The following is a 17,144-nucleotide window of genomic DNA, read 5'->3' as shown; positions in this document are numbered from 1 at the left end:
GCAACAGTTGGAGAGCCATTTGAACCAAGATTATTTTAGACTATACAGCCCAGATTTTTTTAATGGGGGTAAGACTGCTTCGACCCCCACTCAAAAAAATGGGCTGCATAATCTAATATGCCCGGGCCTATTTTTGGTCCCAGTCTGGCCCTGGGTGATAATAAACACACTGGTTGACTCCCTGAGGTAAGAAGAAGTCCAAACCTTACCAGAGATCCAAGGTTTTGGATTGTCAAAAGATCCTTAACGGAGAAGTGTAGTAATATAACCTATCCCCTATCCCTATAAGTTATAGATCGCGGCAGGAGGGGGGGGGGGGTCGACCGCTGGGACTCCCCGCGATCTCCTGTACAGGGCCATGGCAGTATGCTGGAAGGGTGGCATTCTGCATGACGCAGTGGCCGACACGCCCTCTCCATGTATCCCATGTGTCTGCGGCGGCTTCCTGCAGACTGCCCCCTACAGGAGATTGCGGGGGGCCCCAGTGGTCGGACCCCCCGCAATCTATAACTTCGGATAGGGCATAAGTTACATTGCATTACAGCTCTCTTTTAACTAAATGCTACCCACTGACTAGAAGAAGTGATGTTGGTCCTCCCCTTGAAGCCACAAAAGAAAATTTTCCATAAGCCAGGGCAAAGCTGGTACACAGGGTGTCATCTGAGAGTTCCTCCCAAGAACGGGGCTTGATCATATGCCTTCCTGAGTAGGCCATGAGAGCAAACAAATTATTTTCTTGCTCGTGCTCAGCATCTGCTACTCTCTTTACTCAGTGTTCCATTCTCCATACTAAATTAGCTGACAGTTTAACAAGGTTTTTATAGACTTTTTGATAGTGAGACTACACCCCTTTTTAACAAGGAGCAATGGATATTAATGAACTCTTTGGTTTAAACCAGTTTAGGAAGTAACTGGGAAAGTGTAAAATTTAGGCAATCTCTGTTTATTTACATGCACGAACAGCATGAAAAAATACAATATTAAAGATAATTGCACGTGTGTGTCAGGCCCAAGGCCTGATTATTAAAATCCTATATGTGTATTATAAATTATAACTGTGTGTGATGGATTATCCAAGACATAGGTGAGAGGTCATTCAGACGGTGTATCCTTTTGGTTATTGGATTTTATTGGGGGTCTGGCTGTTTGTTTGTATCTCCTTTGAAGTCAGAGGCTCTTTTGAAGCAGCAGGATGTAAGGGCACTCTGGTCCCATCATATAATCAACCAGATAAGAGGGCCAAGAACAGAGATGCCCCCCTGGTGGGATCAGAGGGGAGGGGGGAATGGAGTCTCCCTCCAAAAAGGCAGATATGTAATATCTAACAATGCTAGACTCAGGGTTTTAAATGCTGTGCAACAAGCTGACAAGACCATCCTAAGGACAGCTGGAACTCACTCTCATGGACTGCTATAGCATCATGCTGTAAGAACTTCATTTTTGTTTTCTGAACTTGTCTTGCTAAACTCTTTTATATATTGTTACACCTGTATATAATTTGTTCCTGTATTTTTATATATTTAGCACTGTGATACCTTTTATCAGATTAAATGTTTAATTAATCAGCTCTGGTCTTTGATCTCTAAATATATGAGCTCACCTTTCTGAAGGCAGCTCTGGTGGAAACCCGTTTATCTAAGGGTTAATTTGGTGACTGGCTGGGACTAGTAGTGGATACCCAGAGGTCTGGCGGCTTTAACCCTTGCACCATCACACTCTCTCTAATGTCTTGGCTGGACCGATAGGGTGTGATCGTGACAATGTGATTATGTAACTAATACAAAAAAACACAGAGATAGCCGCACAACAACCAAATGCACAGGTGCATGCCACTATGGCAAATCCAAAATACACAAAAAGAAGTTTGCAGCAGCACTCTATATTTGAATAAAAAAGTATATTAAAGAATATTAGCACGCTAAACTATTCACATTTATCTCTGACATCCAGCCACAAATTGAGTATACTGGTAAACTGCAGATATGATACTTGTGTCTATCATATGATGGATCTGGCAATGTGTTGCTGAAAAGTTACTCACATGAAACACTCTGCAGATGTTAACACCCAGTCAGGCTTTATCAATGCTCCACCACAAAACGTTTTTCCAGGGGTCCTCACTAAAGCTATATACGGAGTTGAGCGAGCTTCTTTACCTCCTACAATACCTGCAGAATCACCTGTAAGTTACAACAATATAAAAATTAATAAAGACTTAGGCTACGTGCACACTGCCAGATCCTGATGGTCCTATTGACCTTAAAGAGGGTCCGTTGGGTTTCTGTCTGGGGGCCGTTGCTGCACAGGAGTTTCGATGGATTTTATTCAACGCCTAACTCCTGTAATTTTAATGGACTTTGCTAGTGGCGTTCTTCTGAACGGAACTCAATGCTAATGTGAACTCAGCCTAAAATACACTGCTAAGACAACTAAAGTCAGTTGTTTTTACAACACATGATCCAGCAAAACTCATTGTTCTCCTGTTACATTGTTTGGCCCACTTGGTTCTATGCTTGGTGATACAAAGGAAAAATGGGTTTATCCATTAAAGCCTTAAAACTTTGCTCTTCACAGTCAGTCCTCCTAGGATCAGGTACAGCACCATTATTTCAACAATCTATTGGTTCTATTATATAGGCTTTGTACATAGGACATTGGAATGTTTAAAGCATAGTTGTATTATGTAGATTGTTTAGGTTCATTTTAGTCACTATATCGTGGCATTAGTGGCATTATTATTCTGTAGTGCCACCATGGTTGCGTAACACAAGCAGTAGCACTCCTATTTTTACCTTTTGTTACACTCAGCACAACAGCTCTTTTAACTCCCAAATAAACATTTAATGTCAGTTGCAACACATCTCTACGGTATACTGCTATTATTTTTATTTAAAAAAAAATTAATAATAATAATAATAATAATAAAATATATATATATATATATATATATATATATATATATATATATATATATATAGTCATGGCCGTAAATGTTGGCTCCCCTGAAATTTTTCAAAAAAAATGAAGCATTTCTCACAGAAAAGTATTCCAATAACATGTTTTGCTATACACATGTTTATTCCCTTTGTGTGTATTGGAACTAAACCAAAAAAGAGAGGAAAAAAAGCTAATTGGACATAATATCACACCAAACTCCAAAACATGGGCTGGACAAAATTGTTGGCACCCTTTCAAAATTGTGGAGAAATAAGATTGTTTTAAGCATGTGATGCTCCTTTAAACTCATCTGGGGCAAGTAACAGGTGTGGGCAATATAAAAATCCCACCTGAGGAGGTGTGGAAGCGCTGTAACTAATCTCCCTGGGCATGGATGGAAGAGAAAAATTTATGAAAGGTGTCAATGCGGTGGACAAACAAGTTCCAAACATATTCAAGCTGTCCTGCAGGCTCAGGGAGCATCAGTGTCTGCGTGAACTATCCGTCGTCATTTAAATGAAATGAAACGCTATGGCAGGAGACCCAGGAGGACCTCACTGTTGACACAGAAACATAAAAAAGCAAGACTACATTTTGCCAAAATGAACTTGCGTAAGCCGAAATCCTTCTGGGAAAACATCTTGTGAACAGATGAGACCAAGATAGAGCTTTTTGGTAAAGCAAATTATTCTACTGTTTACTGAAAATTGAGGCCTACAAAGAAAAGAACACAGTACCTACAGTGAAATGGTGGAGGTTCAATTATGTTTTGGCGTTGTTTTGCTGCCTCTGGCACTGGGGGTCCTTGAATGTGTGCAAGGCATCATGAAATCTGAGGATTACCAGCGGATTTTGGGTCACACTGTACAGTCCAGTGTCAGAAAGCTGGGTTTGCATCCGAGATCTTGGGTCCTCCAGCAAGACAATGACCCCAAAAAGCACCCAGAAGGGGTTGGCAACAAAGCACTGGAGAGTTCTGAAGTGGCCCGCAATGAGTCCAGATCTAAATCCCATTGAACACCTGTGGAGAGATCTTAAAATTGCTGTTGGGAAAAGGCGCCTTCCAATAAGAGTGACCTGGAGCAGTTTGCAAAGGAAGAGTGGTCCGACATTCCGCCTGAGAGGTGTAAGAATCTTATTGATGGTTTTTCCAAAGGGTGTGCAACCAAATATTAAGTTAACGGTGCCAATAATTTTGTCCAGCCCATTTTTGGAGTTTGGTGTGACATTATTTCCAATTTGCTTTTTTTCCTCCCTTTTTTGGTTTAGTTCCAATTCACACAAAGGGAATAAACATGTGTGGTATGGCGGTGGGGTGTGAGGTGCAGGGCGGATGTTGTTACCCTAAGGGCAGATGGTATTAACCCCTTGTATTTGTGAAGCAAGGGCATGGTTTAGCCTTAACCACCCGAAGATATACCGCTGGATCCTGGGCTAGGCATGGGGGCAATGAAGACACCGACGCCAAATTACAGACAACGGTAGCTTTACTGAGGGTAGACAGTTGTTACAGTCTATGCAGTAAAGCCAGGGCCCAAGTAGGTGACCAGTGACACAGTGACCTTGCAGGTTTGCTGGGACTTGTAGTAGACAGGAGAATTTAGTGCAGGCCATGCTGAGTAGACAGCAGAGGCGGCTGTCTAATTAAGCGATTTAGGCAGCCACCTAAGGCCTCGTGCTAAAAGGGGCCTCGCGGCCGACTAAATGGTGTAATTAGGGACCTACGGGCCCCCCTGCCACTATACTATACTATGGCCGCAGGTCGGGCCCTCAAGCCGCAGTCCTGGGTCCCGCGGTCCCTGAAGGGGAGGCTTGTCGCTGCTGTAGCGACGCTGCCAGTACCAGGCCCGGCGCTAGTCTCTACCTCCATTCCCTCCCCCCGGCGCTAGCTTCTACCGCTTGCTGCCGAGACGTACACACCCCCTCCCACCCCCCTCAGCATACGCAGCGCATGCACTACAGACACGCTCCCTTGTAGGGAGCGCAGCGCTGCCTCTGCCGGGACCCTCCTCGCTGATCTTCATGGTGGCCGCAGGTGAGTAAGTTAGGGGTTAATTTAGTTTGGGGTCTGGAGGAGCGGCGGGGGCTTACATTTTTGGCCTGGGGGGGTATTTTCGGGTCTGGAGGAGTGGCGGGGGGTGGGGGGCTGGTTAGATTTGAGGTCCGGAGGTAGAGTGTGTATGTATAATGTGTGTGTGATGTGTGTGCATGTACTGTATGTATGATGTGTGTGTATGTACTGTATGTATGTATGTCTGTGTATGTACTGTATGTATGATGTCTGTGTATGTACTGTATGTATGGTGTATGTATGATGTCTGTGTATGTATGGTGTATGCACGATGTCTGTGTATGTACTGTATGTATGGTGTATATATGATGTCTGTGTATGTATGGTGTATGCATGATGTCTGTATGTACTGTGTGTATGATCTATGTATGATGTCTGTGTATGTATGTATGGAGGTGGCGGGTGTATGTATGATGTTTTTATGTATGATATGTATGTATGTATTATGCAAGTGAGTTGTATCCAAGACCTGATGGAATAAACTGAGTAACTGCAGTTCCAGTACCTCCTCAGTTTTCTTCTTACCAGTGAATTATTGTATTCTATTTTCCGAGGATAGAGCACATTTGTTATCTACAGTGCCCAGGTGTAGACCCAATTCACACTACTACAGTCCACTACAAGACTAAGGTACGCGGCAGTGCCGCACTCTCTATCTTCTCCTATATGGACTAGAAGGATGTATGTATGATGTGTAGAGATGTATTATGCAGGTGGGATCTGGAGGCGGCAGGTGTATGTATGATGTGCCGCGCGTGTGTATGTATGTATTATGCATGTGTGGGAGGGGGGGTGGAGGCTCCAGGTGTGTGTATGTATGATGTGTTTATGTTTGATAGATGTGGGTAAGTTAGATGTGTGCATGTATGTGTGTGTGTATTTGGGATGTGTGCATGTATGTCATTTATGTATGCTAGATGGATGTATCTATGATGGGTAGATGTATGTTTGTGTGTATGTATGATGTTTGTGTATGATGGATGTGTGTGTGATAGATGTATGCAGGAATGATAGGTATGTGTATGTATGATAGATGTGTATATGTCTGATTGATGGGTGTATGATGTGTAAATTTATCATACATACATCATACACCAGTCTCATACACATCATACATAAATACATACATATACTATTCATCAATGTGGGGGGCCAGGAGGTGATTAGGTATGGGTCGGACTTTGGGGTCTGGAGAGTTTGGCAGGGGAGCCTAGGGCGGAATTCGGGGGGTCTGGGGAGGGGGCAGAGGAGCCTGGAGAGGACTTAGTGGTCTAGAGAGGGGGGAAGAGGAGCACATAGGAGGACTTATGGGTCTGGGGGGGAAGGGGGGGGGGGGTTGGAACAGAGGAGCAAGAAGGAGGACAGAGGAGTCTGGAGGTGGACAGGTGTGATTCAGCTAAACTGAGAAGAAACAGTGTGTAACAATAATAGTATTATTATTATGAAGGGATTTTATATTTGGAAGGTAGTGTGTGGCATATGTGAGTTATATTCAGAGGGTACAGCATATAGCATGGTTATTTTTGAGGGTTTATATTCAGGGGTACAGTGGGTGGCAGTATTACATTCATGGGCACAGTGTGGCAGTATTATATTCAGAGAGTACAGTGTGTGGCAGGATTGTATTCAAATGGTACAGTGTGTGGCATTATTAGATTCAGAGAGCACAGTGTGTGGCAGTATTATATTCAGGGGGGACAGTATGTGACAGTATTATATTCAGAGAGTACAGTGTGTGGCAGTATTATATTCAGAGAGCACAGTGTGTGGCAGTATTATATTCAGAGAGCACAGTGTGTGGCAGTATTATATTCAGGGAGTACAGTAGGTGGCAGTATTATATTCAGGGAGTACAGTAGGTGGCAGTATTCTATTCAGGGGGTATAGTAGGAGGTAATATTATATTCAGGGGGTACAGTTGATGGTAGTTTTATATTCAGGGGATACAGTGGGTGGCAGTATTATATTCAGGGGGTACAGTATTTAGCAGAATTATAATGATTATTTTCTTCATACAGAGGATGAGGATCTACTGACAAAGTGAGGAGCCTATGATGTCCGGGTGTCAGACTCTGCAGAAAAGATGGAGCTGGAAGACGTCCTGACGTCTGGACCAGATTGAGAAGAAAAGAAAAGACAACAGAGAAGACGTCACTCAGGTCAGTGATATCATTGTGTATTCTCCTGACTGTCCCATCAGAGCTGTAATCACTTGTTAGTTCTGCAGGGATGATAGGTGACGATGTAGCCTAATCTGTGGCTCGCCAGCTGTTGCAAAGCTACAACTCCCATAATGCCTGAGGCTCTCCAGACATGAGGGGAGTTTTACAGCAGCTGGAGAGCAACTGGAACCAAGGTGATAGGTGGGGGTCCCAACAGTTGGACCCCCAGTAGAAAAATGGGCTGATATTCTTAAATGCCTGGGCCTATGTTTTGTCTGTCCGGCCCTGCCTGTTAGTCACCTATATAGTTGTGTATTCCCCTGACTGTGTCCCATCAGTGCTGTAGTCACTGATATCTTTATGCGGCCGAGAAAGGGGAAGGAGAGCAATAAAAATTGGACTCCTTGGCTTACATCAGAATTGAAGTTTTAAGCCAATCCAATGCTTTCCTATGGGAAAGCACTGTGATTAACTGAGATCATCAATTTAGATTATGTCAGTCAATTTGGCGCATCCAGCGCTGGTGGACTTGTGCAACTCTAGAATTAAGGTACCTTTTTTCTAAATTTAAAGGGGATGTGGGGTGCCACTATAGGGTCAGGAATACACATTTTGTTCCTGATTCTATAGTGTTCTTTGAATACCCTGTTGACAACTTTATTTCAGTTTTAGGAGACACCAACAAGAATAACTGAATAGTCAGACACTACTATTTTTTTTAGCTATACCCAATGTTTGTGTATAGATATTTTGTAGAATAATTGAATTAGGAAAATAAGATTTCTAGAGCTGTGAATAGCAAGGTTATGATATATATTAACCCCTTAAGGACCAAGGAGTACGTCGTGGAAAAATAAAAAAGTTATAGGGGTCAGAAGATGCCAATTTTAAACGTATACATTTTCCTGCATGTAGTTATGATTTTTTACAGAAGTACGACAAAATCAAACCTATATAAGTAGGGTATCATTTTAATCGTATGGACCTACAGAATTAAGATAAGGTGTCATTTTTACCGAAAAATTTACTGCGTAGAAACAGAAGCCCGTTTCCCGCTTCGCCGTAGATTTTTGGGTAAAATGACTGATGTCATTACAAAGTAGAATTGGTGGCGCATAAAATAAGCCATAATATGGATTTTTAGGTGTAAAATTGAAAGGGTTATGATTTTTTAAAGGTGATGAGGAAAAAACGAAAGTGCAAAAACGGAAAAACCACTGGTCCTTAAGGGGTTAAAGTTTGCCTTAAAATATGCAATTAATACAGTTAATTTTAATATCGCCTGCTTACTTTTTTTTTTTTTCTTCTTTTTATCGCGCTTGGGGGGGCCTCAGATTTATTTTCGCCTAAGGCCTCAAAATATCTAGAGCCGCCTCTGGTAGACAGAAGACCTGAATGATAGGACAGTGACTTCAGCTTACTTGCACTTGACTTGGGGCTGCAGGACTGGACTTGTGGTGGCAGAACTTGACTTGAGGCCTCCAATCCTTTGGACACACACACTAGGCACGACTGACCTCAGCAAAGACTTGGAGCAAAAGAAAGAGAGGCTAGCTCCTCCCAGGACTTATATGGGGGAGACTAGCAGGGAGCCCATAGGTCACCTTTGAGGTCAGCTGGTCACTGGTACCTCCTGGGTAACAATCACTTGGTACATTTATTAAAGGTACAATACACAATATAATACATAACCTATTTACATGGGAGGGAACAACTGCAATGGGCCCTGGGGACACTGAGGGACACTGCCTGAAAGGGCAGGGAAGGTACAGGGAAACACCATCCCGTACTGGGCTACCACACGTGTAAAGCAAAACGTGCTACTGCAATCCTTTTCTGTGAGAAATACTTACTTTTCAGGGGTGCAAACATTTACAGCCATGACTCTATATATTAGGGATATATCAAAAGGGAAATTTTGGATCGAAAATTTTAGGCTTTGCTTGTCCGAAAACCAAAATGAAAATGCATTGCCCCGTCTACTTTTTTTTAACATAGTTTTTGTAAAATTGTATAATCAGAATTTTAAATTAGTGAATTTAACCCCTTAAGAACTCAGGGTTTTTCCGTTTTTGCACTTTAGTTTTTTCCTCATCACCTTCTAAAAATCATAATGCTTTCAATTTTGCACCTACAGACCCATATGAGGGCTTATCTTTTGCGCCACCAATTGTACTTTGTAAAAACATCAATAGTTTCACCACAAAAAAAAGGGCGAAACCAGAAAAAATTATATTTGTGGGGCAAATTGGGGAAAAAAACGCCATTTTGTAACTTTTTGGGGCTTTCGATTCTACGCAGTGCACTTTTCAGTAAAAATGACACCATATCTTTATTCTGTAGGTTCATACAGTTACAAAGATACCTAATTTTTATAGGTTTTATGTTATTTTACTACTTAAAAAAATTATAACTGCATGCATAAAAATTAGTATGTGTAAAATTGTCATCTTCCGACCCCTATCACTTTTTTATTTTTCCATATACAGGGATGTATGAGTGCGCATTTTTTGCGTCATGAAGTGTTCATTGGTACCATTTTTGTTTTGATTGTACTTTTTGATAACTTTTTATGCATTTTATAGGGTATACAAAGTGACCAAAAATACGCAATTTTGGACTTTATTTATGTGTACGCCATTGACCGTGCAGTTTAATTAACATTATATTTCTGACATTTATGCACGCGGCAATACCACATGTGTTTATTTTTATTTTTGTTTACATATATTTTTTTTAAATGAGAAAAGGGGGTGATTCAAACTTTTATTCAGGAACGGGTTAAATCACATTTATTCACTTTTTTTTAAAACTTTTTTTTTTACACTTTTACATGCAATCCTTTGAATGCATACACTGAACAATGCTATGCCATAGCATAGATCATTGTAATCTGTGCTAGATTGCTCCAGCCTGGATCTCTGGCTTGGAGCAATCAAATGGCGATCAGACAGCGAGGAGCAAGGTTAGGCGCCTCCCGCTGTCCTCTCAGCTGTTCAGGATACCGCGACCAGCTCCGTACCCGAACAGCTCCGTTAACCTAACCGGGAGTATTTTCCCCCCCGGTTTAGATGTGGCGATCAACTTTGATTTTGGCGTCTAAAGGGTTAACACCGGACATCAGCCCAATCGGCAATGTCCAGTAATAGTCGTGGGTCCTGATTGCTGATAGAAACCAGGACCTGCCGGGTATGAAGCGCGCTCAGCTCCTAAGCGCGCTTCATATACCAGGAGCCGGCGCAGGATGTAAATATACGTCGTGCATTGTTAAGGGGTCAAGTAATCTGAAATTAAAAACACCATGCTGATAATAATAAAATAAACATTGTGCCCTGTACACTAAACCGGCCCTGGCCCCCTTATAAACTGTGGGCCAATGTGAAAAAAATGCAGCAAGCATTACGTACTGGCCCTGCTTCAGATGTACCGATCCTGGGGTAGATGTGGTGATCCTGCTGATACTTGGTGCCAACTGCACTTCTTCTGCCGGCCTAAGTAAGTTCCAAGCCACGCCCCTACTTTAACCCCGTAAGCACACAGCCTATTTTTGCTTGGGGATACAGGAAAATTCCAATTTTGCAACTTTTGTGGGGTTTTGTTTTTACACAGTGCACTTTATGCTTAAAATGATTGGTTCTCTTTATTCCGTAGGTCAATGGGATTAAAATGATACCCAATTTATGTTGTTTTTCTAATATTGCTCTACTTTTATAAGAATACAAACTTTATTGAACAAAAATTGTATATTTAAAATTGTCCTCTTCTGAGCCCTAGAACTTTTTTACTTTTCCATATACGGAGATGTGTGAAGGGTAATTTTTTGTACCGTGATCTGTAATTTTTATCAGTACCACTCTTGTTTTAATGTTTTTTTTTTCTCTTTTAATACATTGTTTTTCTGACATATAATGTGATTAAAAATCACCATTTTTTTTTTATGTTTACGCCATTCACCATATGGGATAATTAACATAATGTTTTTATAGATTGGACATTTCCGCATCTGGCCATACCAAATATGTTGATTTAATTTTATTTTATTTTTTCCTTTTATATTTTTAATTATTTATTTTTTTTCTTTACACTTTTTGTAGTCCCCATGGGGAACTATATATTGCAATCTTTAGATTGCAAATACTGATTAGTGCTATGCATATGCATAGCACTGATCAGTGTTATCTGTGATCTACTTCTTTCGTCTGCTCTATGGCAGACCAGAGAAAAAGACCCCAAGATGGCAGCCAGAGGCAGGTTAGCAGACCTCTGGCCACCATATTAGGTGATCTAATTCCCATGCCGCGGATGATCAGATCAGCCACCAGAACCCCCGCAGATGCCGTGATCAATATTAAAACAGGAGCATGGACACAGAAAATAACATTAATGAAATAGGTGGTCAGAGCCCGGATCTCTTTCACTCTGCCCCTGAAAATGCTAATACTAGTGTACCAAACAATCATTAGAATTATAGTTCTGCTTCTACTACTATTACCAGTACTACTACTACTACTACTACTACTACTACTACTACTACTACTACTACTACTACTACATCTGTGCACAGAAGAAAAGTATACTTAAAGGAGTTCTCCAGTGCAGGGACACTTATGCCCTATCCAAAGGAGGGAGGAGGGGGTCCGACAACTGGGCACCCTGGATCTCCTACACGGCACCCCGGCAGACCCCAGGAAGGGGCGTCCGACATGCCCCCTCCATTTAGCTCTATGGGAGAGCTGAAGATACCTGAAAGCTGTATCTCCGGCTCTCCCATAGAGATATATGGAGAGGGTATGTCAGCCACCTGCCGAGGTACCATGCAGGAAATCGAGGGGGGGGGGGGGGGGGTGCCAGCGGTCAGACGCCCCTGTGATCAGACAATTATCCCCTATCCAAAGTCTTCCTGCACTGGAGTACTCCTTTGATTATGCTGATTATAATAATGGATGTACAGTAGTACAATTAGTGCTACTATTTTAAAATTACCAATTGACCCATGATAGGCCTCCTACAGTAGTACAATGTGCTATTTTGAATGGAAAAGTTATGGAAAAGTTGATTCTAAACATTTTTGGTATAGTAAGGTGTCCATAAAAAATCCTTCTGTCCATAACCATGATATTTGTCACAGTAGTCAGTAAATTACTAACACTGAAGCTGGTAATTCAGATAATGGGAACCTTTCCTTAAAGGGGTACTCCGGTGGAAAACTTTTTTTCTTTAAATCAACTGGTGCCAGAAAGTTGAACAGATTTGTAAATTACTTCTACTAAAAAAAATCTTAATTCTTCCAGTACTTATTAGCTGCTGAATACTACAGAGGAAATTATTTTCTTTTTGGAACACAGAGCTGTCTGCTGACATCTCTGTCCATTTTAGGAACTGTCCAGAGCAGGATATGTTTGCTATGGGATTTTTCTCCTACTCTGGACAGTTCCTGAAATGGACAGAGATGTCAGCAGAGAGCACTGTGCTCGTGATTCAGCAGAGAGCTCTGTGTGCCAAAAAGAAAATAATTTCCTCTGTAGTTTTCAGCAGCTGATAAGTACTGGAAGGATTTAGATTTTTTTTTTTATAGAAGTAATGTACAAATCTGTTTAACTTTCTGGCACCAGTTGATTTAAAAATAAAAAAATAATTTCTACCACTTTAATAAAGATATCCTAAAGATATCTATCATCTATCCATCTCATATCTATCTATCTATCTCATTTCTATCTATCTATTTATCTAACTATCGCCTATCTATTATCTATCTTACTTCAATCTATCATCTATTTATCTATTCCATATCTATCTATCTATCTATCTATCCATCTATCTATCCATCTATCTATCTATCTCATATCTATCTATCTCATATCTATCTATCTATATATCCATCTATCTATCTATCTATCTATCTATCCATCTATCTCATATCTATCTATCTATATATCCATCTATCTATCTATGTTCAACTTATGTGCTCAGAAATGCTTTTGACTTGATAAAGTAAGGGGTCCCAAAAGTATGTCTTTACAAAATACTGTTAGTCCAATAAAAAGAAGGTATTACAAGATTCTGCAATAGTCTATGATTTTGCATCACTGGACACAGGTACTCCAAATGACTATACTAGTATAAATTCACAAAGAACCCTTGACCAGGTCAAAGTCACATGTAGGATACTTACAATTTATGTCCTGCAGAATCATAGCTAGGAAAATCAGATTGCAAAGAAGGAGCATTGTGAAGCCTGTTAACCCTGCGAGAGATGTGGTGGAGGCAGAGACACCTGGCAGAATAATGTCATTGATTTTCTGAGCTGTGGTTTTGGTGACACCAGGGCTTCAGTTTAACAAATCACTTTCATGTTCTTACTTATTTCACACTTACATAACACTACAACATGCTACTAGACTTAGGTTTTGTGCAGGAAACTACATGAATGTTTCCTGTTTAACATTCATTACATCTATGACCATGATGAGTTGCACTGGTTTAAAGGGGTACTCCAGTGGAATTTTTTTTTTAAATCAACTGGTGCAAGAAAGTTAAACAGATTTGTAAATTACTTCTATTTAAAAATCTTAATCCTTCCAGTATTTATCAGCTGTTGAACACTACAGAGGAAGTTCTTTTCTTTTTGAATTTATTTTTTGTCTGACCACAGTGCTCTCTGCTGACACCTTGGTCCATGTTAGGAATTGTCCAGAGCAGAAGAGGTTTGCTATGGGGATTTTCTCCATCTCTGGACAGTTCCTGAAATGGACTTTATTTAACTTTCTGGCACCAATTGATAAAAAAAAAAAAAAAAAAAAATACATTTTCTACCAGAGTACCCCTTTAAGCTTTAGGTTGTGTTGGTGACTTATACATGCCTACTCTCCCAGACTGTTCTGGAAACCTATGTATAAAGGGGAGAAGAATAGACTTTTCTCTCGAGCTTTTTGTTGGTTCAGTGATGATAACAAGAAGTGGTGACTGCCCCTGCCAATAAATGTGTGTACAATTGATATGTATAGCATAATATGGAGGCACTGGTATGTTCCTTTGGCTCTGCAGAATGAAGTCACATGGTGTGCATCTGAACGGTATTTCGGCACACAGCTCTGCTATGTGCATAAGGCTTTAGAGATTAAGCCTTTTATGACCAGGGTAGGGTCAAGGTTGGTGGAGGCCCCATCCCACCTCTTGGACCAAGACGTCAACACATAAGAAGTGACCATGCATGTAAATGGCTCTATCCACTCAGCTCTTAGGAAATTATGGAGACAATCAGACCACACTCCCTTAAGACCACAAAAGGTGAAGCCACGTGCACGGTGATCAAATTCTTCTTAACCTGCAAGGAAGGAAGAGTAGAAATTGTGTACCCTGCATAGTGTCCGACTAGCCAGCTACAAAGGTATTTCCTAGGTGTTACGTATGTCTTGATATGTGAAAATGTTTTAGGATATGAAATGTTTTGTACCTTATTCCCTGGACTAGGTCACATGCTTCTAGGGGATTGGGGATAAGTGTCTGATCGACGACACCCCCTCTTTCCCATACAGGTCTATGGGAGAGGTGGGGTAGCCCAAACGCTGCATCTCCACCTCTCCCATAGAGATACATGGAGGGGGCATTTCAGTCGCATACAGGAGATCGCACGATCAGACATTTATCCCCTATTCTGCAATTAGGGGATACAGTGGGGATCAAAAGTTTGGGCACCCCAGGTAAAAATTTCTATTAATGTGCATAAAGAAGCCAAGGAAAAATTGGAAAAATCTCCAAAAGGCATCAAATTACAGATTAGACATTCTTATAATATGTCAACAAAAGTTAGATTTTATTTCCATCATTTTCACTTTCAAAATAACAGAAAAGAAAAAAATGGCGTCTGCAAAAGTTTGGGCACCCTGCAGTGTTAATATCTTGTACTGCCCCCTTTGGCAAGTATCACAGCTTGTAAACGCTTTTTGTAGCCAGCCAAGAGTCTTTCAATTCTTGTTTGAGGTATCTTTGCCCATTCTTCCTTACAAAAGTCTTCCAGTTCTTTGAGATTTCTGGGCTGTCTGTCACGCACTGCTCTTTTAAGGTCTATCCATAGATTTTCAATTATATTGAGGTCAGGAGATTGTGAAGGCCATGGTAAAACCTTCAGTTTACGCCTCTTGATGGATTTCGAGGTGTGTTTAGGATCATTATCCATTTGTAGAAGCCATCCTCTCTTTAACTTCAGCTTTTTCACAGATGGCATCAAGTTAGCATCCAAAATTTGCTGAAATTTTATTGAATCCATTTTTCCTTCTACTCGTGAGATGTTCCCTGTTCCACTGGCTGCAATACAACCCCAAAGCATGATTGATCCACCCCCATGCTTAAAGGGGTACTCCGGTGAAAACCTTTTTTCTTTTAAACCAACTGGTAGCAGAAAGTTAAACATATTTGTAAATTACTTCTATTAAAAAAATCTTAATCCTTCCTGTACTTATTAGCTGCTGAATACTACAGAGGAAATTATTTTCTTTTTGGAATGCTCTCTGATGTCATCACGACCACAGTTCTCTCTGCTGATGTTATTATAATAATAATAATGCTTCATTTATTGTTGTCCTTAGTGGGATTTGAACCCAAGTCCCCAGCACTGCAAGGCAGCAGTGCAAACCACTAAACCACCATGCTTCCTTTAGCATACATCTGCTATGCATCTGCTATGCATCTGCTATGCATGGTTGCTAAAATGAACAGAGATGTCAGCAGAGAGCACTGTGTTAGTGATGTCATCAGTGTTCCAAAAAGAAAGGAATTTCCTCTGTAGCATTCAGCAGCTAATAAGTACTGGAAGGATTAAGATTTTTTAATAGAAGTAATTTACAAATATGTTTAACTTTCTGCCACCAGTTGATTTAAAAGAAAAAAGGTTTTCACCGGAGTACCCCTTTAACAGCTGGACAGTCTTTCTTTCTATTACATTCTGTTCCCCTTCTTCTCCAAACGTACCTTTGCTCATTCCGGCCAAAAAGTTCAATTTTAACCTCATCGGTCCACAGAACTTGTTTCCAAAATGCATCAGGCTTGTCTATATGTTCATTTGCAAAGTTCAAACGCTGATTTTTGTGGTGAGGACGTAGAAGAGGTTTTCTTCTGATGACTCTTCCATGAAGGCCATATTTGTACAAATATCTCTTTATAATGGAATAGTGTACCACAACTCCAGTGTCTGCCAGATCTTTCTGGAGGGATGGTGCAGTCAAACGTGGGTTTTGAATAGTTTTTCTCACAATCCTGCGAGCTGTTCTGTCTGATATTTTTTCTTGGTCTTCCAGATCTTGCTTTAACTTCCACTGTTTCTTATGACTGCCATTTCTTAATTACATTCCGAACAGAGGATACTGACATCTGAAAATGTTTTGCTATCTTCTTATAGCCTTCTCCAGCTTTGTGAGCGTCAACTATTTTCAGTTTCAGATTTCTAGACAACTGCTTAGAAGAACCCATGGTGCTGATTGTTGGGGCAAGGTCAGATGAGTCTGGGCATTTAAAACCTTTGAGATTGACATCACCTGGTCTTCCCAGATGATGATTGAGAACAATCCATGACACTGGCAGGTCTCCGCTTTGCAAAGGGGGCAGTGCATGCTATAAATTATGCAGGGTGCCCAAACTTTTGCAGACGCCATTTTTTTGTTTTCTGTTATTTTGAAAGTGTAAATGATGGAAATAAAATCTAACTTTTGTTGACATATTATAAGAATGTCTATCTGTAATTTGATGCCTTTTGGAGAATTTTCCATCTTTCCTTGACTTCTTTATGCACATTAATGCAAATTTTTACCTGGGGTGCCCAAACTTTTGATCCCCACTGTAAGTGTCTTACAATGCAGATCTCCTCCAACTTAAAGGGGAAGTGTTCATCTGCTTGCTATGTAAAGAGGACTGAGAGTTTTACTTCTTAAAGGACAACTGCAGCGCGGCTCTGCGGGCAGATACCTTGGCCAACGCCAAGG

General features: G+C 40.9%; 2 protein-coding genes across 4 annotated transcripts in view; one reads left to right on the top strand and one right to left on the bottom strand.

Annotated features, from left to right (window-relative positions):
• The window catches only part of LOC130293479 (granzyme A-like), a 68,057-nt gene that overhangs the window by 18,940 nt on the left and 31,973 nt on the right, over window positions 1-17,144 (bottom strand). For 2 of the 3 annotated variants that reach the window (XM_056542227.1, XM_056542217.1), the window contains exon 2: window positions 2,042-2,180. In XM_056542227.1, the coding sequence (XP_056398202.1) occupies window positions 2,042-2,180 (139 nt within the window). Of the gene's footprint in view, window positions 1-2,041; window positions 2,181-13,342; window positions 13,453-17,144 lie in introns of those variants that run through there. The other variant, XM_056542209.1, reaches the window with a different exon arrangement.
• LOC130293463 (granzyme A-like) overlaps window positions 7,149-17,144 on the top strand; it is a 96,079-nt gene continuing 86,083 nt past the window's right edge. The window contains exon 1 of the mRNA XM_056542186.1: window positions 7,149-7,167. The gene's annotated coding sequence lies outside the window, so the exon portion shown is untranslated. The remainder of the gene's footprint in view (window positions 7,168-17,144) is intronic.

Source organism: Hyla sarda, chromosome 1 (assembly GCF_029499605.1).
Source record: "Hyla sarda isolate aHylSar1 chromosome 1, aHylSar1.hap1, whole genome shotgun sequence".
Classification (NCBI taxonomy): domain Eukaryota; kingdom Metazoa; phylum Chordata; class Amphibia; order Anura; family Hylidae; genus Hyla; species Hyla sarda.
The sequence above is the reverse complement of the archived record's forward strand: the minus strand, read 5'-3'. Positions and strand labels throughout refer to the sequence as shown.